The sequence below is a fragment of the Bicyclus anynana genome, chromosome 12, assembly GCF_947172395.1.
Source record: "Bicyclus anynana chromosome 12, ilBicAnyn1.1, whole genome shotgun sequence".
NCBI lineage: Eukaryota > Metazoa > Arthropoda > Insecta > Lepidoptera > Nymphalidae > Bicyclus > Bicyclus anynana.
Genome location: NC_069094.1, coordinates 6,086,804 through 6,114,075, shown reverse-complemented (window position 1 = coordinate 6,114,075; position 27,272 = coordinate 6,086,804). Strand labels below are relative to the sequence as shown.

Below are 27,272 nucleotides of genomic sequence, written 5' to 3'. Positions count from 1 at the left end.
CATATCCGATTTCTATCACGAATTAAATATAACGTGTCTCAAACGGTGAAGGAAAACATCGTGAGAAACCTGCATACCAGAGAATTTTCTTAATTCTCTGCGTAAAGTAAAAGTAAAAGTGTAAAGTCCGCCAATCCGCATTGGGCCAGCGTGGTGGACTATTGGCCTAACCTCTCTCATTATGAAAGGAGATTCGAGCTCAGCAGTGAACCGAATATGGGTTGATTACGACCAAGGCGACAAACAACAAAGACAATTTAAGGCTGTTTGTATTATTCCTACTGATTTAAGTTACGAGTACCTAGACCTCATAAGTAAATTAGATACGATACGTTCTAGCGAGCCCAGTCAAACCTGAATGGCTAATACAGTTAAGCAAGCAAGCTCTTGAATACAACCAGAAACTTTAGTAGCTTAAAATAAGATATGTAATAGTGTCTACCTTTTTACACACCTTCCTGAGTGTTTAATATAATTTACAACCTAATACCTCCACGTTCACGCGTACCTTTACTTAGAAAAAGGGTCTTGACCGAAAGACCGACACGGGACAATGAAGTAGTCAGTTCCTTTTTTCCTTTTTAGAGATGCTGCCCTGAAATTGGTATAGACGGGATAGTAATATATCAAAGTAAGCGACACATTTTTACACAAGTGTCAGATAACGAATACTTATATAGGTATAAGTAGGCATGGGATAGAGCCAAGCCTCTCAGGCCATGAATATCTTCACTCTGCAGGTCTCTGTTTAGCGATAAATTACGTCCCTCGTAAGGTGGGACTGTGCCTAATGTATTTTTGAAGTGATAACTTCATTTGAGATGGGAGGGTAAACCGCTTGGTAAAGTAACGCTTTACAGCTGTTACAGCGCGTTTGACACTTGCACTTGACAGAGCGAACTTTGGACTGATTTTACGACTACAGAATATTTTTTTCAAGTTATTAAATTTTTTTTTTAAATGTTTCTTTCAAAATGTTCTTCTCGCCTCTCCGACAATAGAAGATTCTTAATTAAAGTTTACTATATTGGTTTCAAATTTAAAATAGATAAATAATATACTACTATGTATTCACATATCTACGAGTATAGTAAGTTCTCTTTCCAAGACAATAAAGAGTAATTTACGAGAATTCTGTTGTTAATACTTGACAAACAGAATTTTTATTTAGGAGAGAAGGACAAACATTACTTTTATAAGCAATTAAAAAACAAAAATAAAATTTTAAATTTAATATACTGCTAATTCTTAGTTTTAATTTAATTATGTCCATATAATTTGTTTATATCTATATATTTTTATATGAATTTATTAAACTAATTAGATTCAATTAAATAAAGCAATAAGTTTTAGTTATCACCTTTGTTGAGCGTGCCGGCACGCACACGTTTTTTTATTTTTCTCTATTTTCTGTGTCTATCGGTAATTAGTCTGTGGACCATATTTAGATCAAATGACTGCTAATAAGTGTCTATCAGCGGCGAAGAGTCCGAATACAGGCCGATTCCCGCCGGGTTACCATTTAAAAATCCATACATAGTTCATTATTGTAATGATGTATGAGGAACCGGAGTTTGTATCAAGCGGTATAAATGCCCATTTCTTTAGGACGGTTTACCTACGTCAATATTCCATCCTTAGCCATTGATTTATAATTCTCTTACTGTGGAATAATATTATTTGACCACGTTAATAATTCAAAAAATGGTTCCATATTTAGATAACTTATGAAAATATAATCAGGAATGCAATAAAAAAAGATTGAAGATTCCTCAAATTCCTGAAAAGATCTACGTTGAACGTCTGACATGGGTAACAGAGGACGGCTCGCCTTCACGATGATACTCGTATAGAAATACGCGTACATTCATAAACTTGGGCTGAGTAATTAAAATACATGACTTAACATATTCAATGAAAGTTATAAGTATTTTCTCGTGTTGTCGAGTCACATTTATTATGGGATTCGCTAATCTATGTAGGGTAAAGAGTTACTAAAAGAAAAACGAAAGTGTTTAATAGAAACATGCGATAATTTGCGTAAGTGAGCCTGCAATAGCTAGATTTACCTTATTATAGGAAGACTGTTTGTGTGCCTATGCTCCTTATATTTATATTATCATAATTCATAGGTATAATATATTATCAAAGGTAATTTGACGGCCTCCGTGGCGCACTGCTGTGGCTAGTGGATTTGCAAGACGGAGGTCCTGGATCGATCCCCTGCTGGGCTGATTGAGGTTTTTTTAATTGGTCTAGGTCTAGCTGGTGGAAGGCTTCAGCCGTGACTAGTTACCCTACTGGCAAAGGCGTATCGCCTAGCTATTTAGCGTTCCGGTATGATGCCGTGTAGAAACCGAAAGGGGTGTGGATTTTCATCCTCCTCATAACAAGTTAGCCCGCTTTAATCTTATTACATCATCACTCATCTTCAGGGAGATTGTAGTCAAGGGCTAACTTGTAAAGAATAAAAAAAATACGGTAGTCAATAGGGTAGTTGATTCATATCAAATTTAATATAAACAATATTATTTTCGTGTAGTACATGGAATAAGGGACCGAAATATATCGACATCAATTAATAATAGTTAAGGATTTCTTTTAAAACTTAATTTAAATATCATAATATTATAACTTGGGTATCTTCAAAACAAGAGTGAATAGGCACCTTTTAGGCAAGCGTGTCCCATCTTAGACTGTATATACACTTACCATCAGGTTAGATCATGGTCAAACGCGAGCCTAACTGCATTAAAAAAAAAAATGTTTTTTTTTCAAATTTACCAAATATCAAAACGCTGTCATTCATTTTGTGACATCACTAACACCCTTGATGTACTAAACGTCGAACTAATTGTTAACTAATATTTTAATCAAAAACTCCATTTGTATGGGATTAATTTTAGTGACGTCATGAAACAGATGAAATATATAGGTTCACGGAATACATCTACTCACCAAGTTTCAACAGTATAGCTCGTATAGTTTCGGAAAAAAGTGGTTGTGACATACGGACGGACAGACAGACAGACATGACGAATCTATAAGGGTTGCGTTTTTTTCGTTGCCATTTGGCTACGGAACCTAAAAACAGTAGACAAGGAAACTCTTTGAGATCTCTGCCAGTGATCCTTGGCAATATACTCATTTTATAATTGGACGGTTAAGTGTATGGACCCTTGAAACCTGCTATCTTCCAAAGCCTCAGTGTAGACTCCATAAGTAGCTACCGTACCTACTTACTTATGGTAGAAGCATACGCTAACAAACATTTACACTTCCTAAAATGAGGTATGTCTGGCTGTCGTAGTCTATCGGTCCATATGTTAATATCTAATTCTCGGAAAGGCCTTGTATTATTATGTATTCTGTGCCAAGGCGTGCTTGGAACCCTCGTAACTTAAGTTGTCTACTTTAGTTAACTATTCTCAGTTCAATGGTCTACTCTATGCAAAACCCTCTATTTCATTTGATAATATTATAAATGCCAATAGGGTAGTTGACTCATATCAAATTTAATACAAACAATATTAACTTCGTGTAGTACATGGAATAAGGGTCCGAAATATATCGATATAAATTAATAAAAGTTAAGGATTTCTTTTAAAACTTAATTTTAATATCACGTATTTTTTTGAATATCACGTGTCAACTAGCCTATTCTACGTGACGTCATGCTCTGCCGTCCTATTCACTAATTTTTAAAATTAAAATAATTAAAATAAACATCAAATCAACTGAGAAATGTTATCTACGTAGGTACTGTATGATATCCACGAAGGGTTGTCAGTATTTGTATTTGTTACATACGAGTAGAATCTCTATATATAGTAATATTATAAAGCTGAAGAGTTTGTTTGTTTAAACGCGCTAATCTCAGGAACTGCTTGTCTGATCTGAAAAATTATTTCAGTGTTAGATAGCCGATTTATCGAAGAAGGCTATAGGCTATATATTATCCCCCTATTCCTACGGAAACGGAAACCACGCGGCTGAAACCGCTCGGCGTCAGCTAATTACGTATAATATGTCAACTAACATACATCAAAGTTAGTTTGTAGCCTGCTGGTAATAAGTAGTATCACTATAAGATATTTTTTTAATTATTACAAAAATATCATTAACAAATGTACCTGTCACGATGATTCAAAATGTACCTACTCACTGAAAGAAATTATGGACTTTTAATTATACGTAGCGGTGGCGTAGCATCACCTACGCCCCGTAGAACCTCTTAAATGTTTCCGTAAGTTAGCCTCTCACTTACCTTTCCTTTAAGTAAACAATTGTTACTATTATATACACATATATTATATTGTATATGTGTATATATAAAAATAAGTCGGGTTTTCCTTCCTGACGCTATAACTCCAGAACGCACGAACCGATTTCCACAGTTTTGCATTCGTTGGAAAGGTCTCGGGCTCCGTGAGGTTTATAGCAAAATCCAGGAAAAGGTATAGGGTAGAGTAAGGGGTAGGGTAGAGTAGGGTAGGGGTAGTTGAAAGTTTACATCGAGTTTCACGCGGACGAAGTCGCGGGCGTCCGCTAGTATGTGTATATGTATATTGCGTATTGTACATCTAAACAAACAAATAACAATGATAAGTTTTATTAAAACACAAAAGGTACAACTAAATCTATAAAATTAATAATAAAACCTACAAATACTTATCAAAATTTGCTGCCCTTGGTAGGGTATCCATCACGCAGGCAACATTCCCGCATTGAATTGCGATTGAAATTCTTTGCGCGAGACAGCTGCCAGCCCCAGGGTCGCCTGTTGCCTCCCTGAGGCGTTTGCTGGTCTTCTTAGGAGTCTCTGCGCTACTGTCCCCGGACTTAGTGTCTCAACGCCAAACGGGACAATTCATATTGGGCGCCTAACTTTATTTCAGTATAATAAACAAATAGTTTCTGAAATGACAAATTGTTCACTTTACCCACACCTACTCTACCGGAAAAGCTGTATGTGCGAGCTAAACGATTACCCACTTTCGTGATAATGTTTTTCTCAAGCTCCGAATTGAGAACTGAGTTGTCTGGAATAATATCCACCAGCCATAAACAAATTCACGAATCATTAATTTTAATATTTTTCCTTACAGGAAATATTGTATATCCTTCTGAAAATTCTTACATCGCAAATAGGGTATAATGAAAACCTCCTGGGGTCCACGGAGTAACACAAATTACATCTGAAACAAGTTTATAATAAAAAAAAAATGAAAAAGCCCGACTGCCCAACCTGCTCGCACGGTCATCCGCCTGGCGTATTTTTTATAGCGTTTAATAATTAACGAATTGTAGGTTTTTTAATATGGCCATAATACACCATTTTTACATTTTCTTGACGAGCCCTTCACTTTGATACCTCTAACGCAATGTTCGAAAAAAAAAATCTTTTTCACTACTCTTGCTCAAATACACTGCCATATTACCACTTCACAGCGGGGCTAAACAAGCATTTCAGCCTCTAGGGGCTAAAGTCATTTTGTTTTTTAATTCTTGTCTGTTATGAGTACTCGCCTACTATAAAACGAAGGAGGTTTTATTCGAAAATAGAATCATTTTATGTAAGACCCTGATTGATTTTGAAACATAAATAAAAAACTTTAAATTGGAATGAAATGCAGCGTTGTTGTCTGTGGAATGAGTTCATTTTTTATTTAATTTTTATTGAGTTGCGAATAGAGCGAGATTTGAAGACATGGGACATCCTTTATGGTGTAATGCCTTTTTCTTATGTGAAAAAAATAAAATTAAAAAGCGAGAATTTAAAACCAATTGGCGTGAATATTACACATTTAATTTTTTTAAGAAATTCATTGTAAATTTGTGACCGTAATTACATATTTTTCAACAATAATTGTTATTGTTGTCTTCATCTAGTGAGAATGGTGATCCTAATTTGGAGATGGATAAAATTTTCAATCTGTTACCATCAAAGTCGAGACGCATTACTTAAATACCTACCTAGGTAAAATGGAGAAAACAACAACGAATGGATTCACTTACGGAAGGAGTTTTTTAAACTATTATCTCCCACGTTTACCTCACATACTCATTAATCATCTTCACAGTAGTCGGATTTTATGTTACCGGGTAAAAACATCTCCCTTAATATCCAAAATTGTAGACTTTGTACATTTAATTTTCAATTAAAATAAATCATTGAATATTGTACTAAACCATTTTATTTTTTCGCAATCGTAGTGAAAAGCACAGTGTAACACGTGGGGCTAAACCCATTATAAACTCGGTTTCTATTTAGGCGGCCTAAAAATACCTCGTATATAATGGGTCTTTTTAGCCCCTTGTATTGCGATTTACTATTTCACCTCGAGTCTATAGCGTCTCACAGTCGTCGTTTTGGTTTTTTTTTGCACCTATCTAAGAACACTTGGGTTATTAAGACAAATCTTAATTACCTTAATTACGTAAACCCATTCAGCAGCTTGGAAGATATGAGCTAATAAAGAATATTACATACATACATGCGTACCTACAAGATACGAACAAAAAACATAACCCTTTTTGCAGTCGGTTAATACACCACGATCAACTCAGTAGACCAGATATTATAACAAAATAAGAAAGTTCATCTACCCGCCGAAGGATCTAATCGTAAAAATCAGCTATGTCGATTTATCACCGGCCATCATAAACGTCGTATACCATTACTACCGTAAATTACGATGGATCGTTGTGACTTCGGACATCAAAGCGCATAGCGTTGCGCTGGTGTTTTTATTGTTTATAGCTGACGCCGCGCGGTTACACTCACGTGGTTCCCGTTCCCGTAGGAATACGGGAATTCCTCGATAAATGGGCTATCTAACACTGAAAGAATTTTTCAAATCGGACCAGTAGTTCCTGAGATTAGCGCGTTCAATCAAACCAACAAACTCTTCAGCTTTATAACATTACTATAGTTTGTTCTTGATGGATCGTAGAAGCTATGCTGGTACCTGGGAACCAGTGGCGTAACTAAAGGGTAACAGATCTGGCTAAATTCAAACCCCTTGCTTGAGAAGTCGAGAGTATTTCAGAAGTAATCTAACATTAAATCACAGCCAAAGGTATTTTTTTAAAATTAATTAATAACTGTTTTTATTGTAATTTTAGTATTGTCCAATAATGCCGTTTTAACTATACTACAGCCTTTCCAACAAACAAATTAAAAATGAGGGTATAAATCACTAGTCATTTCACACCTAATAATAATTATAATTAACTTGTTAATATATTTTATATTACATAATATGGTTAATATATTTTATATTACATTTTATAAACAAACCACACATCAATTAAAATAAATGAGTTATGAAATGATATGAATTTTCTACCTTCATTTCTAATTTCTTTGTCGGTGAACAGTACTTTTCAAGAAAGGCTGTATGTATAGACCTTAGGAACGGGGACACTGTACTTAGGGACAATGTGGTAAGTACATGACTGTCATAATAATATAGCAACTACATCTCTAGTCAAAAAGTTGTTAAATTCCTCAAAATTTCCCACAAGCTCTCGGGCAAAAATAGTAGTAAGCCAACTTCCCACCAAAGTTAATCCGTCAGGATCTGTCAAGTCACGAAGTTTGGCCGCCCATACTAAGTAACGGATTAGCGTCAGCGTCAACGGAATATTATCACGTTCGTTTAAGGCTTGCGCAAACGGTTGATTTAATATGCGTTATACGTCGAACCATTAATGTGCATTTCCCATTTTCCTACATAAGATGCTTTATGATATAATGTCTTGTTGACATTGGATAAAATCAAAGTAGGTTTCGTATTCAAGCACTTTTGACACGTCAAGGTTGAGTATTTGTAAATACTCTACCAAGAGTTCAGAAGGCAGATTCTGCTAAGAGTGTTATAATTTACAATTGTTAACATCATTATATTATAGTTTTACTAGCTGACGCAGCGGGGTTTTACCCGCGTGGTTCCCGTTCCCATAGGAATACGGGGATAATATATAGCCTATAGCCTTCCTCGATAAATGGGCTATCTAACACTGAAATAATATTTCAAATCAAACAAGAGATTTCAACGTTCAAGAAAGCAAACAAACAAACTCTTCAGCTTTATAATATTAGTATTAGTATAGGTTACCTTTTTGAAAATGGAAGCTGTTCTAAGATACTTCACAATTAGGCCAAAGATACTTCACTATTAGGGTCCTTAATTACACCGTAATGTTCTGCTAGAATTGTGGCCGAAAGCAGTAGGTAAGAAAGTAGGGAATCTGAAGGACTCTCGTATCGTCAGATTCGGTTTTTAACTTAAGAGTTGAGGAATGATCGGATCAATACAGTAAAACGCTTTGAAACTGTGAAAATTTGGTACCAATTTTTATTAATATGAATATGATATAAACACGAAAAATGTTTAAGGTCGTTGGGTCCTACAACTTTCCCCTTTTTCTTTAGGATAACGTAATCGCTCAATCTTTCATACAAAGTACCTACTACTTATACTGAAATGTTTCCATGCAGACGGCCGAAAGAAAAGGATCCCATTACCCCGATCCTTATCGTGGCTCTACACACAGATCCAATTTCCGACTCCAATTTGTACAGTACTCTTGTATAGAAAGAGTGTAAATATCAATTGATGTTAACTGTTTGACTGACTATGATTATAATAGTCTCGCCAAAATTAAAAAAATAAATTATTTGTTCTAAATATTTCATCTTGAAAACGAATGTGTTAGTAAAACCTCGTCAAGATCGGTTCATAAAAAGAAGCGTGTCCTCTCGGGACGCTCGACCAAAATGATAATTTGAACCTGCTGCCGTATGCATGAAAGGAAGGGAAGCTAGATAGAGTGGCGCCGTAACGCATTACGTTACGAAGCAGTTTACCTTCCCATAAGAACCGCTTCAATACACGAATTTTCGCTTTTATAGTATGACATACTAATACCTACAATGGTTAAAGAGACATGAATTTTAAGAAACATTAAGATCATCCAAATGTGACCAAGATATACTAATATTATAAAGCTATAGAGTTTGTTTGTTTGGGTGGTTGAACGCGCTAATCTGAGGAACTAATGGTCCTATTTAAAAAAATATTTCAATTTTAGACAGCCCATTTATTATTTTAAAGCTATATAAATATATTATTCCCGTATTCCTACAGGAACGGGAACCACTCATCGGGTCATTTCTATACGAGCAGTCGAGCAGGTTGCCATGTAAGTTGGAATAAAAATCCGTCCAGTGTAGACGTTTCAACACCAGAAATCAGATTAATCGTTAGGCAATGACGTTACTTTTAACATAAAATCGATAGCTCTCAGATCGGTTAAAACAAAGGGCTCATTTTAAAACAACTTTAAGACGATCAAAATATTTTTGACACTATACTCGTTAATTTTTACTCGTAGGCAGAATATTATGTCATGTATTGATTAAAGCTTTAATTACTCTACTCTAATTCTTAGTACTTACTACTCGGGCCCAGGAGTGCCAAAAAATTTCACCTGACCGAATAATTTCACCGCGGCTAGTTGCTTCGACTGGTGACAGAAGGGCTGGCTCATTTTTTGCGCAAAGGATCAACCTTAGCCAGCGCGGAAATGCAGCCAGTATTCTTGTCACCATTCCACGTGGGCATGAGTTGTATAGTTATTAGGATAAATTAGCTTAAGTTCCTTATTGTATTCTATCTCAATAAAAAAAAACTTTGTAGGTACTAGATAATATAATTAATTTTATGCTACGTAAGCTTCGCTAGAATCTGATCAAGCTTGATCAAGAATAGTGATGAGCTCCAAATTAAATGCTTGCCTGAAATATGACTGTCCACTTTAGAAGTGCCTGGAAACTGTATCACTGCCGAAGGGCATTCCACGCTTTAGCTGTTCGAATTAGGACGTTGATGGGTCTCATTATCCTAATGTGTCCAGGTTCTCCGAAATGTTAGGAGACAGCTCTGACACTGAGCTTAGTACATACTATAAATAATAATAAGTATCCACATACTCGTAGTTACTAGGAACTGTAGCCATGTGGCACGTCGATTCTCTTTCTACAATCGCAAACGCTTCGACAATTAAAAAAAATATGGGAATGACATTTGTTGTCGACAGGTCACGTGATCAAGTTATCAATCGGATCTGTCATTCCCATATATTTTTTTTAGTTTTCGAAGCGTTTGTAGAAAGAGAATCAACGTTTCACATGGCTACAGGCCAAGAAGTTATAGTATATGTATGTAATACCTAACGCGTTGAAAGTTATGATTGGAAACTGTTGGCACCCAGCAACAACTTATTTTCTCAAGAGACCGTGGACGATTTTGGTTGTGATTTATTATGTTACCTACACTAGTGAGCGCTTGCGACTTCATCCGTCTGTTGATGTGTTTTAGGGTTCCGTAGTCCTCAAGGAACCATTCGCCCTATCCGTATGTCCGCGGTTTAGCGCAAATACTATAACTACTAGAAAGCTGTAAATTAGCATGAGCATGTACATTAAAAATGTTAACAAAATCGTACAATAAAATCTTGACAAATATTTTTTAGGGTACCTTACATGTATAGGGGTCTATCCCATAGTATCGTTATCAGTATTTTTGTGCATTACAGAAGGGATTAAAGTGCTAAATTAATCTACGGAACGCTGCACTGCGCGTGGCCTGTTTTCATTTTTAGTTAGACGAGTAAAATAGGGATGATGACAGTTTCTGAAATTGTATCTTTATTACCTATAAATAATAGTAATTGTACCTAGGTTGTGAAATATGCTCGGTAAGAAAAAAAAAATTCTAATTACTTTTGATTTAAACATGAATTAAAAATCATACGTCGGAATTCAATATCATACATATATAGTTTATAAAAAAGCGTTCTCACTTCGTACAATGCGAAATTATATTAAATCGCATAGTGTTAAAATAAACAAAATTAAAATATTTAATTATTTATTTTACATTAAAAGAAAAATCATATCTGTTTTGGAACTGCTATAGTAACAGTTTTCACCTCTAAATATGCGTTGACCGCGTCCAAGCCACTGTAAAAAAAACATAAATCATCTAAAGTTCACTATTTAAACTTTTCTCTATAGTAGGGAATATCGCTTCATTAAAATTTTGTTAAAAAGAATTAAAAATTAATATAATTAATTATAAAAAAACGAATAAAAATAACATTGCGATGTAAATAAATTAATAAAAACATGCGTTAATGATTTATTCCAGACAGTAATTTATGCAAAATATTATATTATATAATGATATTTTTTTTTGCGCAAAGGATCAGCCTGGCTTTCTATCGCGGAAATGCAGCCAGTAGGTAGGTATTCTTGGCACTATTCCACGTGGGCATGATTTGTATAGTTATTAGAATATATATATTTATATAGTTAGCTTTTGTTCCTTATTGTATTCTTTATCAATAAAAAAAATATATAAAAATAAAGTGGAAGTGGTTTTTACGTTTTTCTTGTACGTATTTGCTCGCATTTAACTTTGCATTGTGGTTGAAAAACAACTGTTTGTTAATTGCCTATGCATAATTATCATTTGATTTAAATTTGCTACGACTTACTTTTCCCTTCCCACACCAGATTCTTTGAAGCCGCCGAAAGGAAGTTGTGGCCCATGTTGCATATATGTGTTTACCCTAAAAAAAATTTAATGTTAAGCCATAAAAAAATAATAGGTTAAGCCTGATTAAGATTACATTTTTAAGCCCGCTTCCATCTTAGTCATGAAGTCAAAATAACGAAGCCAAAATAAAATCGTTATTTTGACTTCGTTGAAGTGACATTTAATTTTTGAAAAGAAATAGAATAGAATATATAGAAAGAATAAAGTTAAATTCTAATAAAAGTTATTATAAGTGAATACGACGAATAGTCGACGATACATCGACGAGTATAAAATAGCGGAATCACTATTAATATTCACAATTAAAAATAGTTTCGTCAGTACCGGTTATTATTATCAATGTGATGGTCGTGAATTATTAAGCATTATCCCCCTAAGCCTGCGTTGGAGCAGCGTGGTGGGTCTATGCTCCATATCCCGTCGAAACAAAATCATGGAAAACTATAATTAGGAAAGATTGAAGCGGTCTATGCAGTTTTGGAAAATCCATAATCTGACGTTTCGGTTCAGACGAACGTTTATTTACGAAATCCAACAAACATCGGAAATCCAATTGTCATCATAATATAAGACAGTATACCAATTATCGGACTTACCAAACATTACCAGCTTCCACGTATTTGCTAAATTGAAGCGCAGTTTCTATAGAAGATGTGAAGATGCCCGCCGCAAGACCATAGTTGGTGGCGTTGGCGCGGTCGATCGCCTCCTCCAACGTATTAAATTTAAGAATGCTCTGTACGGGTCCGAAGATCTATAAATAATAAAGATATATCCTGGTTTTACTAGTTTTTTGCAAAATAGACAAAACCCATGTATATTCCTCCCTACAAGTTTTATAGAAGGAGTAGGCTATAGAAATGCGCTTGGCATTTGTTGTAGAATCGTTTTTCTGGAGAAGGTTTCTACAGAAGTAAGAAGGAAAAGCTGTGATAGCCCAGTGGATATGACCTCTGCCTCCGATTCCGGAGGGTATGGGTTCGAATCCGGTCCGGGGCATGCACCTCCAACTTTTCAGTTATGTGCATTTTAAGAAATTAAATATCACGTGTCTCAATCGGTGAAGGAAAACATCGTGAGGAAACCTGCATACCAGAGAATTATCTTAATTCTCTGCGTGTGTGAAGTCTGCCAATCCGCATTGGGCCAGCGTGGTGGACTATTGGCCTAACCCCTCTCTTTCTGAGAGGAGACTCGAGCTCAGCAGTGAGCCAAATATGGGTTGATGACGAAGAAGGAAACGAAAGAAACTTGTATGGAGGGATACATTTTGCCACACGATCTCAAATGCAGTTGGCATTTTAGAACACATCTTTTGTATCAGCCATTTCAATAAAGTAGAAAAAATAACCTCAATCATTTAGACTATTCTAAGAAAGTAGTACCTAGTGTCGTAGCCTTATAAGTATAAACGGGATTTATCACAAAACAAATAAATCCTGAACGGCCCTCTAAGTCAAGGTCCTAGTCTCAGAGGAGACACCCTTAGAGAGTCTACTCTGCTTCTGCCTTCGGACCCCATCAGGCGATGCTTCTGCGCTCGCCCAAGCCCCCCGGTGACGCCGCTGACGTCCCATTAAGGAGCCTACGGCACTTACACAATAAAAAAACAAACAATACCTCTTCCTTAGCAATGGTCATGTCATCCTTGACGTCAGCAAACACAGCCGGCTCAATGTAGAAACCAGATGTGCCCACTCGCTTTCCACCAGTAAGAAGTTTCGCACCCTCGGCTTTTCCTTTCTCTATATATCCTAAAACCTTGTTCATCATCGACTCATCTATCTGTAACAAATAAACGTATGATCACTTTCAGTATATAATTTTTGCTTTTATTAAAATAGAAAATGCTGTTAGCGCGTGTCTTATTTCTTTTCCTATCTTAGAGTCTCAGAGCTTCTTGTTTCTATGTTCATCTAGACCGAGACCGAGATACTACAATGACCAATTATGGTCTACAGTATAAACCGATGCTCTTAAGTTACAACATTTCGTATTCAAGCATCAAGCAACAACTTTTTGTCAGTTGTATTTGAAGCTTTTTACTCGACTGCAAGAAGGGTTATGTTTTTTTTATCCAATATAAGGGTTACCTTAGACAATGGATAGAATGATTTTCATCTACATTATTTAATAGGTCCCGACTGTTTTCTAATTGCTTTTTACACTTCTGGACTGAGTTTTTTTCTTTTCAGTTTTTTTATACTTTATGCAGTCGGGTTTTTTATTTGTTTAATTAATTTATTTATTGCTATAAGACCATTGAAACGACTTTTGCAAGAATAACGGTAAGATCTATGTGTTTGATAAGTATTTCTTGTCAGCCTTCATCAGATTAGTATTGTTGGGTGGGTATCAATTTATTTATAACTAGCTGACGCCGCGCGGTTTCACGCGCGTGGTGGTGATGGTAAATTAAAACGTGGAAAAAAATCGAGATTGAAATTACATTGAATAATCATTTTATCACCTACAACTAGCAGAAGCCACGTGATTGCACTCGCGTGGTTCCCATTCCCGTAGGACTACGGGGTTAATATATATGCCGGCGAGTGAGTTATTTAATCGGTTAGCTAAATCTACGTTAATTATTGTGATAATATTAGAATCAGGTTTTCATGTAATTGGGATTTAATTATTTACTGTTTCAATAAATAAGACTGTAAAAGGTATCCACTATGCCGGACGTGCGGCGTTTGACCAATAGGAAATGATCACGTGACTCTTGTCCAATAGCATTGCGTCCAATATGGCGGGTGACCGGTACGCTTAAGAGTGGGGCACCTACTCCACCACTATAGCCTGCTAGTTGAGTAACTGAGTTCGCGAGAATCGCGAACTCGAAATGGATACTCGTCTTCCATTTGTTAAATAGTAATGGTGCAGTGTTAAAATAGTGATAGTGTTTCGGAACTTTAGTGGGTGAGTTAATAGAAGTAAGTTAGTTACTTAGCTGGAAGGCAACACGAGTGGAGAAAGGGAGTATTAGTATACTGTAAAAGGATCCTTTAACCTTGCTACTAGCGGTTACCAGCCCGCAATTTCACTCTTGGCTGCCTTACTGCCGTACGCTAGTTTAATCTTGGTTTACATCTGATAGTATCAGCGCTATACTTGATCAAGCGTAATTAAAGGGTAGAACTGTAGTTGTAAGTTAAGTGATCGATTCGGTGATGATTGATAGTGTTACTTTGTGTATCTGCCATCCTTGACACATAAAGCTTAGAACCTGCTCTTAGACTACGGCTCCGCCGATATCAGAAGTAGAATATAGTCGATGCCCCGATATATATAATATATTTTTTCAAATCGGACCAGTAGTACCTGAGATTAGCGCGTAAATCAAACAAACATACAAACAAACTCTTCAGCTTTATAATATTAGTATACACTGCACGGCGCGCTGACTTATCGACAGATTAGTAATATATAATTATAAATACTTATTAAAATAAAAAGCAAATATTATTCTGTTACCTGTGGACCATTCTGAGTAGTTTCAAGCGCTGGGTCGCCTAGTTTCCAAGACTTGGCCAGCTCCACAGCCTTCTGTACAAACTTGTCGTATATTTCGGCCTGGACGAACAAGCGAGAGGCGGCGATACAGATTTGGCCCTGATGCACAAATACTGACTGTGCAGCGAAAGGCACAGCTTTATTCACTGTAAAAATGAAAAATATATGAGTTGGATTTTATGTTCTACAAATAAGATATCTAAACTTCATTAAACAAATTTTACAAGTATATTTTGATTTTTGATCCAAGCTCACATAAACTGCATGACAGTGAGAACGGACAGATATACAAGGATTGTTAAATGTCCGGCCGCTCAGAGATTGCGTTTCTGACAGGTCGTGATCGAATGGACGATGTAACTTCGAACTGACGTACAAGGTTGTTAAACTGCGCTGTTTCAAAGTTATCCCAACAGTTTGTCTGAGTAGTGATTAGTCAAAAAACGAGGCAATTATAATTGAATATGTCCCTAGGTATATATATATATATATTCGATATATGACCTGTCAGAAACGCAATCTCTAAGCGGCCGGATATTAATGGTATTTCTTTACAGCTTATTTCATCACACACCATCACCATCGACGTATAAGTGATACAACGATTATTCAATGATAATTCAATTCAATCTCGATTTTTTTCTACGTAAGTTTCTTTAGTAAAATTATTAGTATGTACTTATTGATTCTATTGTAAATTGCAATCATCATCAACAAACGAATTCGTTTGAAATCGGATCTCTTATCTCTGGATTTGAAGTCACGTATAACTACATATTTATTTTAGTTTACCCTCGTTCCGTGAAAAACAATATGTAAAATTAATATGGACAGTGGAGACTAGAGGGTATATTGAGACGGGATAGTAAAACTATCCGTTGGGAGTTGGGACTTATTCACACGACCGGCCGTGAATATTATAAGAACTTTTGTATCAAAATTTTTGGCACGATGTAAAAGACAATCTGCTCATAAATGATTTGTTGTACTCAATATACCTAGGTTGTATTGTATTATAGGTACATATAAATAAAATTGAAGTGTTTGTCTGCATTTCACAATAACTGTGTGTCTAGTCATTTCTTAAAATATTAACAATTTATACTAATATTATAAAGCTGAAGAATTTGTTTGTTTGGTTGAACGCGCTAACCTCAGGAACTAGGTCCGATTTGAAAAATTCTTTCAATGGTAGATAGCCCATTCATCGAGGAAGGTATATATTATCCTCATTTTCTTACGGAGATGGGAATCACGCGGTAGTAGTTATTACAGTTTTGGTCGACCCCCCATCTGGTGGACTGACGACATCAAGCGAGTCGCAGGGACTCGCTGGATGCTGGTTGCTCAGTATCGTGATGTTTGGAAGTCCCTACAAAAGGTGTATGTCCTGCAGTGGACGTCCATCGGCTGATATGATGATGATGATGATGACACGGTACAAGAACAATCAAAAACAAAATCAAAAATTTTGTAACAGAAACGTTCTTAGCAGACAGACTATGGTAACGGTATCTAACCGATATGCTATAGTTTACACTCACAGTCGGCATCGTTCATAATAATGAGCGGACTCTTGCCACCGAGCTCAAGGGCGACACGCTTCAAATTATTGGTTCCAGCTGCTCGTTGTATCAGCTTTCCAACCTGAAAATTAATACGAAACTTAATATAATTAAGTATAGTAATCAAGTATATTGGATTATAAAAATACGCAACAACTGCCGGTTTAAGGAGGACTCTGGATTATTCGAATATTGTATCCACTTCTATCTTACTCGTATACTCTCTATACTCGTATAATTTCTCGTCGACATCGACAGTCTTACCACTACAATTACGTATTTTAAAATGCAAGGATAGATAAAGGCGTGTGTTTCATGGATAGTCGTAATTATTAAATGACTTTGTGTGAAAATATAAAAAGTTTTTTTCTTAGTTAAAAAAAAGATTCATTCAGTTCGGCTCCTATAAGTGGATTTGTAAACATCTTGAAGTTATCGGAAGTACTTCGGAAGACCCTTTTTTTATTTTTTTTCAAGGAGGAAAAAAATCCCTCCGGACTTTTGCCAGCAGCCGGCACTTGCATGGACTAAAAATAACCTACCCTGGACTCCGCGGTCAGCACGGAACCTCTATGCATTTCTTCGTGCTGACCTTACTTCGGAACACCCTGTATATACACAGATACATTACCTCGAGAGAGCCAGTGAAGGAGATCAAAGCGACGTCGGGGTGGTGGGTGAGCGCGGCGCCGGCGGTCTCTCCGTAGCCCGGCACGATGTTGACGACGCCCCGCGGCACGCCCGCCTCGGCCAGCAGCGCGCCCAGCGCCAGCGCCGTGAGCGGCGTCTGCTCCGCCGGCTTCACCACCACCGTGCAGCCTTGGCAGGGGAGATATTAAAAGATATTTTTAGCAGACTCAGAAGTGGATTACAACAATAACAAAACCAATGTCGATCAAAGGTTATTGACACGATAAAATCGATCTTGAAAACGATCAAAAGGTTATGTAGGTAAGGCTATGATTCACAATATTTGTCAGGCCAACTTAATTAACAAATCAAACTGTAACCAAAATAAGACCCTAGAATTGCAAAGAATGATCTTGAGTGGAGTCACGCACTTGTAAACGTTGTGTGTAGGGTTAAAGACGTCTTTGACAGTTAACCAACATACCTCTTTTAAACTCAAGTCACTCTCCCCGCCTATCCCAAGTAACCCATAAAGAATTACACATCAAGAAATGTGGACGGCTCGAACGCCACGAGCATACTGTGACCGACCGTACTACGAGCGCCTTATATCGCAAGTCGTGCCCGTCCGATCGTTACTCCTCTCTAACCCCCTACTCTTTACGGAAATAAGTCAGGCCACCTAGCATCGGCACAAGCTAACACGAGATCGAACGACGCCATATCTATTTCAGACTACTATTTCCTAAGAAAGATCAGCGTCACAGCTGATTGTTGAGCTATGTCGGTGACTTTGTTAACTGGGTTAACAGTTATTTTTTTGTTGTATTCTACAAAATACATATAGCAACAGTTGACAAGGGTCAAACAATAAAGAATCGATAAACGTGTGATGATAAACGTGTGTGCGATTAACAGTGGAATTCATAGACGTTGTAGGGGCACCCCCAGGGGATCATTCAGCCGCTGAGTGTCGAATTTAACCTCTATTTATTTGAGAATTTGACACTCAGCGGGTGAATCCCCTGGGATCAACAACAACAACGTCTATGAATACCACTGTCAGTGATGATCTTAAGTTCAAGGTATTAAATTTAAGAGATCGAGGGTTGAAATGTTTAATTTCACTTTGATTATCAAATTTCTTGATAAAACACTTTAGTTGTGTCTTTCAACAGCCTATGGCAATATTGATTAGGGTGACACCATTAAATTTGAAATTAAAAACTAATATTAAAAGTTTACTTTCCAATCCAATCCCAGTAGCACCAGTAACGGAATAGTTGAGGGGTAAAATGTTAGCTTGGTAGGGGTATTTAATGGGGAGGGGATTCTTATGCGCAGTGGACTTACAAGACGGGGGTCCTGGGTTCAATCCTCGACTAGGTCGATTGAGCTTTACTTAATTGGTCCCGATCTGGCTGGTGGGATGCTTCGGCCGTGCCCAGTTACCACCTTACCAGCAAAGACGTACCGCCAAGCGATTTAGGGTTCCTGTACGATGTCGTGTAGAAACCGAAAAGAGTGGATTTTCACCCTAATCCTAAGTTCCCGCTACCATCTTAGATTGCATCATCACTTACATCTAGTGCGATTATAGTCCAGCTTATATAGCAAGTGGCACGTCGATTTTCTATCTACGATCGCAAACGCTTCGAAAACTAGAAAAATGAATGGCAATGACAGATCTTGATCACGTGACCTGTCGATATCAAATGTCATTCCCATACATTTTTCTAGTTTTCGAAGCGTTTGCTATCGTAGAAAGAGAATCGACGTGCCACTTGGCTACAGGGGATGGGCTAAAATACTAAAAGGAGTAGATGAGAAGTTGAAGAGGTTTACATATATTATATAGCCTCAAAAGCTCAACGGTAACAGTGGTCGGTCGATATGGTGAAAATGGTAGAAAAAAAAAATATTTTTTCGACCGCACTTATGTGGGATAATTTATAGTAAATAAAAAGGCATAGAAAATTTTCGGGAGTTATAGTGGAAAGTCATCTCACTATAACTCCCGAAAATTTTCAACATTCTGTGTGATAAAGTAATAAGCTAAAGTTTCACAAATTTACTTAGTTTTCAATTTTGTTTTTATAGTATGTAGTTAGTTTAAAGGTAGACAATTCATCATTTTATTATACTCAATAACAAATAACTGTGGAAACTAAACAATAGAGTAGACGTATGCTTTTTTGCATTTCATAAGTACTTAATTATTATCGAATTAATTACCTTTATATATTTTTGCAACAATGAAGAATTTATTATTATAGTTTTTTATTTAAATATATTGAAAGCATAAATATTTATTATTATTATTTTATATTTATACATGTAGTATATATAAATATACCATTTTTTATGTTGCACTGTCCCGCATTTAATTACGTTAATTCCTTTATCCAAAGGTTGTCTGGTAGATATTGCTTTAAGCAATAAGACCGCCTTTGCACATACTTGTTTTCTGTTTTCTTTGTTGTTGTTTTGTTTTAAAGTATAAATAAATAAATAAAAAATAAATACCATTACTATGTCATCATCTTCATCATTATCGACCCATATTCGACTCACTGTTGAGCACGAGTCTCCTCTCAAAATGAGAGGGGTTAGGCCAATAGTCCACCACTCTGGCCCAATGCAGATTGGAAGACTTCACACACGTAGATAATTAAGAAAATTCTCAGGTTTCCTCACGATGTTTTTTCCTTCACCATTTGAGATACGCGGTATTTAATTACTTACTTGAAATGCACATAACTGGAAAGATAGAGGTCAATGCCTCGGACCGGATTCGAACCTACGCCCTCCGGAATCGAAGGCAGAGGTTATATCCACTGGGCTATCACGGCTCTTATCTTATCTTATGTATTGGTATAAAAAGCGTTGATTTTATAAAAATAAAAGAAATAATCTTATCTCACCATGTATTGCTATAAAAAGCGTTGATTTTATAGAAAGAAATGCGTTTATTTCGAAATTAGTATTCGGGTTTATACTTGGTCAATATTTCTTAAATACATAGTTGTTTAAACGTTGTACCTTTGACATGAAAAGTGGTGAATGAATTTCCTCCCATAAAGAGCCTGGTTCCTATAAAGAACCATTAAAACAGACTGATAATATGCTGAAAAGCCTCTTCGCTTACCTTATGGCTATGCCATTTCCATGCGTCTGTTAAAAATAGCATTACCTACTATATAATATATGTTTGCTGACTGGCTGAACTTGATCGTCAATGGCTAGCATTACAGTACCTATTCCCTTCCTTTCAGGTACTTTAGCACTGCTTACTTCCTACAAAGAAAAAAATATAAGTACTTACCAGCTGTTAAGGCTGTTGTAACTTTATTGATAAACATGAGTAAGGGCGCGTTCCAAGGCAGGATAAGGCCGCATACTCCTACTGGTTGCTTCAACGTGTAAGAAAACAAGTCGCCATCTATAAACAAAAAATTATCTTGCTTAGAATCTATCACAGAACATCGAGCATGTTTTATCCATGGAATCTCTACTAATATTATAAACTAGCGGACGCCCGCGACTTCGTCCGCGTTCGTTATACTAAAAGTACTGATCACAGGAACTTTTTGAGCAACTTAAGTCAAAAACATTTTACGTACCACTAGGTATAGTGCTGCCCTGAATCTTATCTGCCAAACTTGCAACGTATCGTACGGTGTAGCCTGCTCCTCCAATCATTCTTCGGGACAATCCTACCACCATCCCATTATTGTAAGTCTCCAGGCGGGATAAATATTCTGCGTCTCTATCCAGGAGGTCAGCAAACTTGTAGAGGATCTTGCATCTCTCGGAAGCGTCTTTCAAACGCCATTCTGAGTTACGATGGAAAGCTCGCTTGGCTGCTTGAACGGCAGCATCGATGTCATCCTGTATAGATAAGATTATAAGGCATCAAAAGCCAGTTCTTGTTTTCATCAGGGTTATTTGTAGTAACAAATGTGTAGGTATAATTATTAAGCATTTCCTTATTTAATACAACATATTAATTATAGTAGGTAGTAGATTGAAGATCTCCACTGACTCCTTGCCAAGAATTTTAAGCTAAGTTCGCTTTTTTTATTTAGGTACCTAAACGTTAATATTTTAAGCAGTATGTCCCTAAATTTTATAGGTGAATTAGACAATACCTTTAACCTACGCCATTTCAACAATTGCAAAATATTATGGAGTTAACAGAAATCTGTTCTCAATAATAAATCTTCATTAAAAACAAGCGAGACAGGTTTAATTATACGTTCTATGATTAAAAGTCATGATGATTAGGTAATATTCATGATACGTAATCATGAAATATATAATAGATATGAAAAAATATCTAGTAATAAATAATAAGTAACTACACACAATTACCTAGGTAGATGTCTTCTTATTTATTTAATGTTCGTGTAAAGGTAAGGATCTAATTTAAAAACATCTTTTTCGAAATACCCAAATATTTATACTTAACTTATCGCCTTCAGCAACTTTGGCGATAGTAGCGCCATCGTGCGGATTAAAAGTTTCAAATGTCTTTCCACTCACGGCGTCCACCCACTCATTGTCGATGAAGATCTGTTAAAATATTTAAATTTTCATTTTGTTTTTGAGATACTATTAACAAAGTAGATAATTACGAATCCTTAGCTGCAGCTACAGTGTCGTTAGATTAGTTTAGTTGTGAGAATCATTTAATCTACACAGAACCAATATTTAACCAATTACGGAACACTACAATGCGCGTGGCCCGTCACGCGCTTGGCTGGTTTTTTAATCATTAATCATTTATGGGAAAAATCAAGGAAGTCTTATTTTTCTTAGTAGCGGCATAATCAAGAATGTATAATTGTATACCTACGTTAATGTATTTAGTAGCCTAGAGGATACGCAGAATAAAATAAATACGTAGAATTTGCCTCCATCTATATTTAAAAACCATCGGTTCACTATTTTTGTATTCCGCGAATTACTTTCCTAGCCAAACAAAAGGAATATTGTAAAACTTGAAAATCCTATAAAGTTCGTGACTAGATAAGTATACTTCTAGCCCGGGCAAAACCGACACAAAAAATCGCTTATGCTATAGTTCGGACTACTTTAGTATTTTAGTCGAGTACGAACAATTTTTGGATTTACTGCCCAAAAATCATACTCGACTAAACTATTAAAGTAGTCTGAACTAGGCTTAAGTCGCAAAACATTTCGAAATTATATAATTTAGTATTAGGGATGATGACAGTTTTTTAAATTGTATATAAATTAAGAGTATGCTAATAGTAAAGCAATTTTGTAAAAGTAACAAGGTATCTGCGATCATTACTTTCGGAGCTACAGGGATTTAAAGTGCCAGATTTGCGACGCTGCCGCGGATCCCTGAAAAACGCTCCATACAAAATGGTACGCAATTATGACGTCGTAGGCAATTAATGGTCGTTAGATTTGTATGGACGTTTTAACAAAATTACTAATATCTTTGTTATTTCTGCGTTTATGTTTATAGTTCATATATTAAAAAATGTCAGATTTAATGTAAGGAAGCTAAAACTGTATGAATTTTCATCTAATTACGATAAAATATTTTTAGTAGATTTTGAAATTTTATAATCTCATTTATTTTGCAAATATCCAGACAATCTTTGCTTTCTAAGTATAAATTAGTTAACATTGACCTTATTTACCCGAATGTATCATAAAAATCAATATATTCAAACCTAGTCATCATCCCCTTTGTGTTGATTTTAATTAATTGATTTTGTATTTGCCTAGCACTTAGCAGATGTCATAATAGTGACTACGCTAGAGTTTTTTATCAGTGATACGTAATAATCACAAACCTTGTCTTTAAAATAAACGTGTTAGCATAATTAAAATATAAACGACTTACTTTATTATATTTTATTTCAGGAGCCATTATTTCAAACCAAACAAATAACACGTTATACGACTTCGGGCGTCTGATAGAACTGTGTTTTATTATTTTATAAGAATCGTAATAACAACATGACTCGGCAATAGTAATGAAGATAAATACATAATGGTGTAATAATAGACAACATGTTCATAATATACAGGATGTTTCGAATTTGGCCTGTTCTCGTAAGTACCTATGACAAATATTGACCCAAATATCATTCATTTTATCAGTCAGCTGAACCAACAACGATAATTTTTCTTAACTTAATGCTACTAAAAGATAAAATCACTTGACAAAATTAAAATCAAGTCAACGTCAAGTTTACTCTACCAAGTTCTGCAGACCTTGCCTTCCGAACCACCCACTGGTTCGGAAGGCAAGGTCTGCAGAAAATTATTATCGTTGTTGTTTCAGCTGACTGATAAAATGAATTTGGGTCAATATTTGTCATAGGTACTCTCGAGAGAATAAACTCAACAATTGCTCTTAAAAAAAAGAAATCAGACATCATTACAATTTAGTCATAGTCTTAGTTATTATTACAATTTCTTTTATTTTTACTACCTGTGTGAACCTGACCCAATGGCCTCCAAGTATCTTTATCATTAAAAAATTCATCAATTGTGTAGTGACCTCGACTTCGTCATCATCATCATCATATCAGCCGATGGACGTCCACTGCGTGGGCCTTTTGTAGGGACTTCCAAACATAACGATCAAGAGCCGCCTGCATCCAGCGAATCCCTGCAATGCACGTGATGTCGCCAATCCACCTTTTTTTTTTATTCTAAATAGACTTGGTAAGCGCAAGTCTATTTTGAATAAAAAAAATACATACAATCATACCTGGTGGAAAGCAATGATAAGGTCTAGGTTGGAGCGCGCTTGCCTAGAAAATGCCTATTCACTGTTGTCTGGTGAGAGACAACCTTGAGAGGTCGACAAACACTGTGCTTTCTAGTGCGAAGTCGCCATTCCAGCAACTTGGGACCCCAAAGTCCATCGGCCCTTCGAGCCATGTGCCCCGCCCATTGCCACTTCAGCTTCGCGACTCTTTGAGCTATGTCGGTTTCTTTCGTTCTCCTGCAGGTCTCCCCATTTCTGATTCGATCACGCAGAGTAATTCCAAGCATAATCATCGGGGTGTAAGAGGAAGACTAGTACCTGTCAGTCTCCCCAACTGCCAGCCTCACCTGCTCGTGGTGCACCCTGCAGATCACCTTTCCGTATGTAAATATAAATAGTTTGTGTTACAAAGACACTATACTAAAAACAGGCTGCTATCAATATACCTAGGTAATAAATATGTAAAATGTTCAAAATATAGCTCCTGATATATTCCGGTTTAAATTAAAATAAACAGCAGGTAGATACTTATGTAATTTACATTGCTAGCTGTGTTTGTGCTATTTTTTATATGAAAAAGTTTAAATGGGATTGAGGAAAATGTCGACTCTTCAAATATTTTACATTTTCCTCAAGGACCTACCTATCTTATCTTATCATTGGGAACATTGTTAGATACGTTTTTCTCGCATCTATTTATAGATCATTCTATTTACACTTTAAATACTCGTACCGTTGTAGTCAAGTCTCTGATTAATAAATTCAAGTAGGTATTATTATTTTAATAATGCTTCAATCGATGATATGACAGCCTCCGTGGCGCAGTGATATGCGCGGTGGATTTACATGTCGAAAGTCCTGGGTTCGATCCCCGGCTGGGCCGATTGAGATTTTCTTAATTGGTCCAGGTCTGGCTGGTGGGAGGCTAGTTACCACCCTACCATCGAAGACGTTCCGCCAAGCGTACGATGTCGTGTATAAACAGAAAGGTTTGTGGATTCATCCTGATCCTAACAAGTTAGACCGCTTCCATCTTAGATTGCATCATCACTTCCCATCAGGTGATATTGTAGTCAAGGGCTAACTTGTAAAATTTTTTTAAATACAATTCACAGGTGTTTTTTTTACTTTGATTGAGAATACTATTTCCTGTCTTAATAGGAATATCCTTTTGTCAGGATTGTGTTAAAGTCTAAGTGTGGTAAATAAACGGATTTACAGCTTCATTCTAGATTTTTAAATTCGAGGTTGAAGTTAAAGTTTTTGCGATGCAACCGTTTATGTCGAATCTCACCAATTAGTTTTATAAGTTACTAGCTGCCGTTGCGCGGTATCAACCGCGTGGTCCTCTTTCCGTAGGAATATGGGGATAATATATAGCCTATAGCCTTCCGCGATAAATGGGCTATTTAACACTGAAAGAATTTTTCAAATCGGACCAGTAGTTCCTGAGATTAGCGCGTTCAATCAAACAAACAAACTCTTCAGCTTTATAATATTAGTATAGATTGAATAAAATGAAATATCGCATTGGTACCTATAGTGGCAAGTTCGATGATAACACTCCCATGATATGCGGGCGACAGGAGGAAAGACTGCGCGGGTGTGAAATCGTACGTGCGGGGAAGTGACGTGCACCAGTGTTACGAACGAAGTTGCCAAGCTATATATGTTTCATGAAGGCGCAAGGTTATCTAACTCACGTTAGGTAAGTACCTATCTACCTACTAGATAACTATAAATTCTGATAAGTAGGTACTTTCTGTCGAAGTTGTTAGGGTTAGAGTAGAGTTGTTAGAGTAGTTAGAGTTGTTAGGTTGTTGTTTTCACCGCCACCATATTATGATTAGTTCTGAGAGATTGGTAGAAATGTGCATCATGATTATATAAAAGCAAATTAACGAGAAATAAATTTATCTGTATACAACTTTTTTTAAATATTTTTAATTCATAACTTTGGCCTTGACCTTCCTGAACATCCTGTATATGATTATCAAATAAAAATTAAACTCAAACTAAAATATCTGAAGCAGATAGGGTAACAAATAAATAATTATGATAAGCAACAATGTAATATGTAGGTATGCCTACCTACTTGCAAAGTTGCTTTATCATACTGCTTTTAGATTTTAATCAATATTTATACTAATGATCAAGCTATTTACATTTTTTACGAGTTTACATAACATCATAACGTACGAGTACGTGAATACTTTATACTTCACTAGGAGGCTACCCGGACATCTTCCGTGTTGAATAGTTACAATATGAGTGCCTAGATAAGTATAAAAAAGGACACAAGAAAAGTGTAAGGCCAGAAGAGATGGTTGAGGATATGAGTTTGCATCTTCTTACTCGTAGACTAAGGCGAATTGGTCTGTGTGCCTAGTGGGAGTTTTCAATGTCTTCATACTGTAACATCGCGTTTATATTGAGTTGTGCAGTAATGCCATTAGATGGCGCTGTTTCATATCCTTAGAAATTCGCGTTTACGTTAACGTGATCATCACAGTATCAAACTACCACTAGGCCAGAGTAAAGAAATCAGTGTGCCTAGTGGGAGTTTTCAATATTTTCATACTGTTACTATCGCGTTAACGTAAACGCGAATTTATGTGGAATTGAAACAGTTAAGCAGTAGTGCCACTAGATGGAGCTGTTTCAATTCCTTAGAAATTCACATTTACGTTAACGCGATAGTTATAGTATGAAACTGCCACTAGGCCCTCTGAGCTCATAGATAATGAGTTGACGTGTGATTAGAATCGAATGGAAGAGATTGACATCTATCTATACTTATAATATAACTGTAACAGGTAATATATAATTATCTACTACATACAAATATTCATATATAATGTATAAATGTACCCAAACAATGGAAAACATCCATTGCTCATCACACAATTATTTTCTAGTTGTGGGAATCGAACCCACAGCCGTGGATGCAGAAAGCAAGGTGCGCCGCCACGCGGCTATCAATAATTTGATGGGCCCAAATAAGTAGGATAGGCCAGTGGTTATGACCTCTGCCTCCGATTCCAAAGGGTGTAGGTACGCATCCGGTCCGGGGCATGCACCTCCAACTTTTCAGTTGTATGCATTTTAAGAAATTTAATATCATGTGTGTGTGTGTGTGTATCACGAAACGGTGAAGGAAAAACATCGTGA

At 36.3% G+C, this 27,272-nt stretch overlaps 1 protein-coding gene across 1 annotated transcript; it reads right to left on the bottom strand.

Moving 5' to 3' along the window:
• Positions 1 to 10,927: 10,927 nt before the first annotated feature.
• On the bottom strand, positions 10,928 to 23,361 carry LOC112053045 (aldehyde dehydrogenase 1A1). Its single transcript, XM_052884684.1, has 11 exons — positions 23,226 to 23,361; positions 21,814 to 21,916; positions 20,965 to 21,234; positions 20,667 to 20,783; positions 17,343 to 17,530; positions 16,691 to 16,793; positions 15,108 to 15,292; positions 13,251 to 13,415; positions 12,227 to 12,384; positions 11,569 to 11,643; positions 10,928 to 11,032 (listed from the first exon to the last, which is right to left on the bottom strand). Exons 1-11 carry the CDS (start codon positions 23,250 to 23,252, stop codon positions 10,963 to 10,965), a joined length of 1,461 nt encoding a protein of 486 aa, XP_052740644.1. The 5' UTR covers positions 23,253 to 23,361; the 3' UTR covers positions 10,928 to 10,962.
• Positions 23,362 to 27,272: the final 3,911 nt, after the last annotated feature.

Coding starts and splice junctions, on each gene's coding strand:
- LOC112053045 (XM_052884684.1), bottom strand. CDS start 23,252: ATGGCTCCTGAAATAAAATATAATAAA. Junction 21,917..23,225: donor CTGAAATAAAATATAATAAA/GTAAGTCGTTTA, acceptor ATATTTTAACAG/ATCTTCATCGACAATGAGTG. Junction 11,033..11,568: donor TCTGGTGTGGGAAGGGAAAA/GTAAGTCGTAGC, acceptor TTTTTTTTACAG/TGGCTTGGACGCGGTCAACG.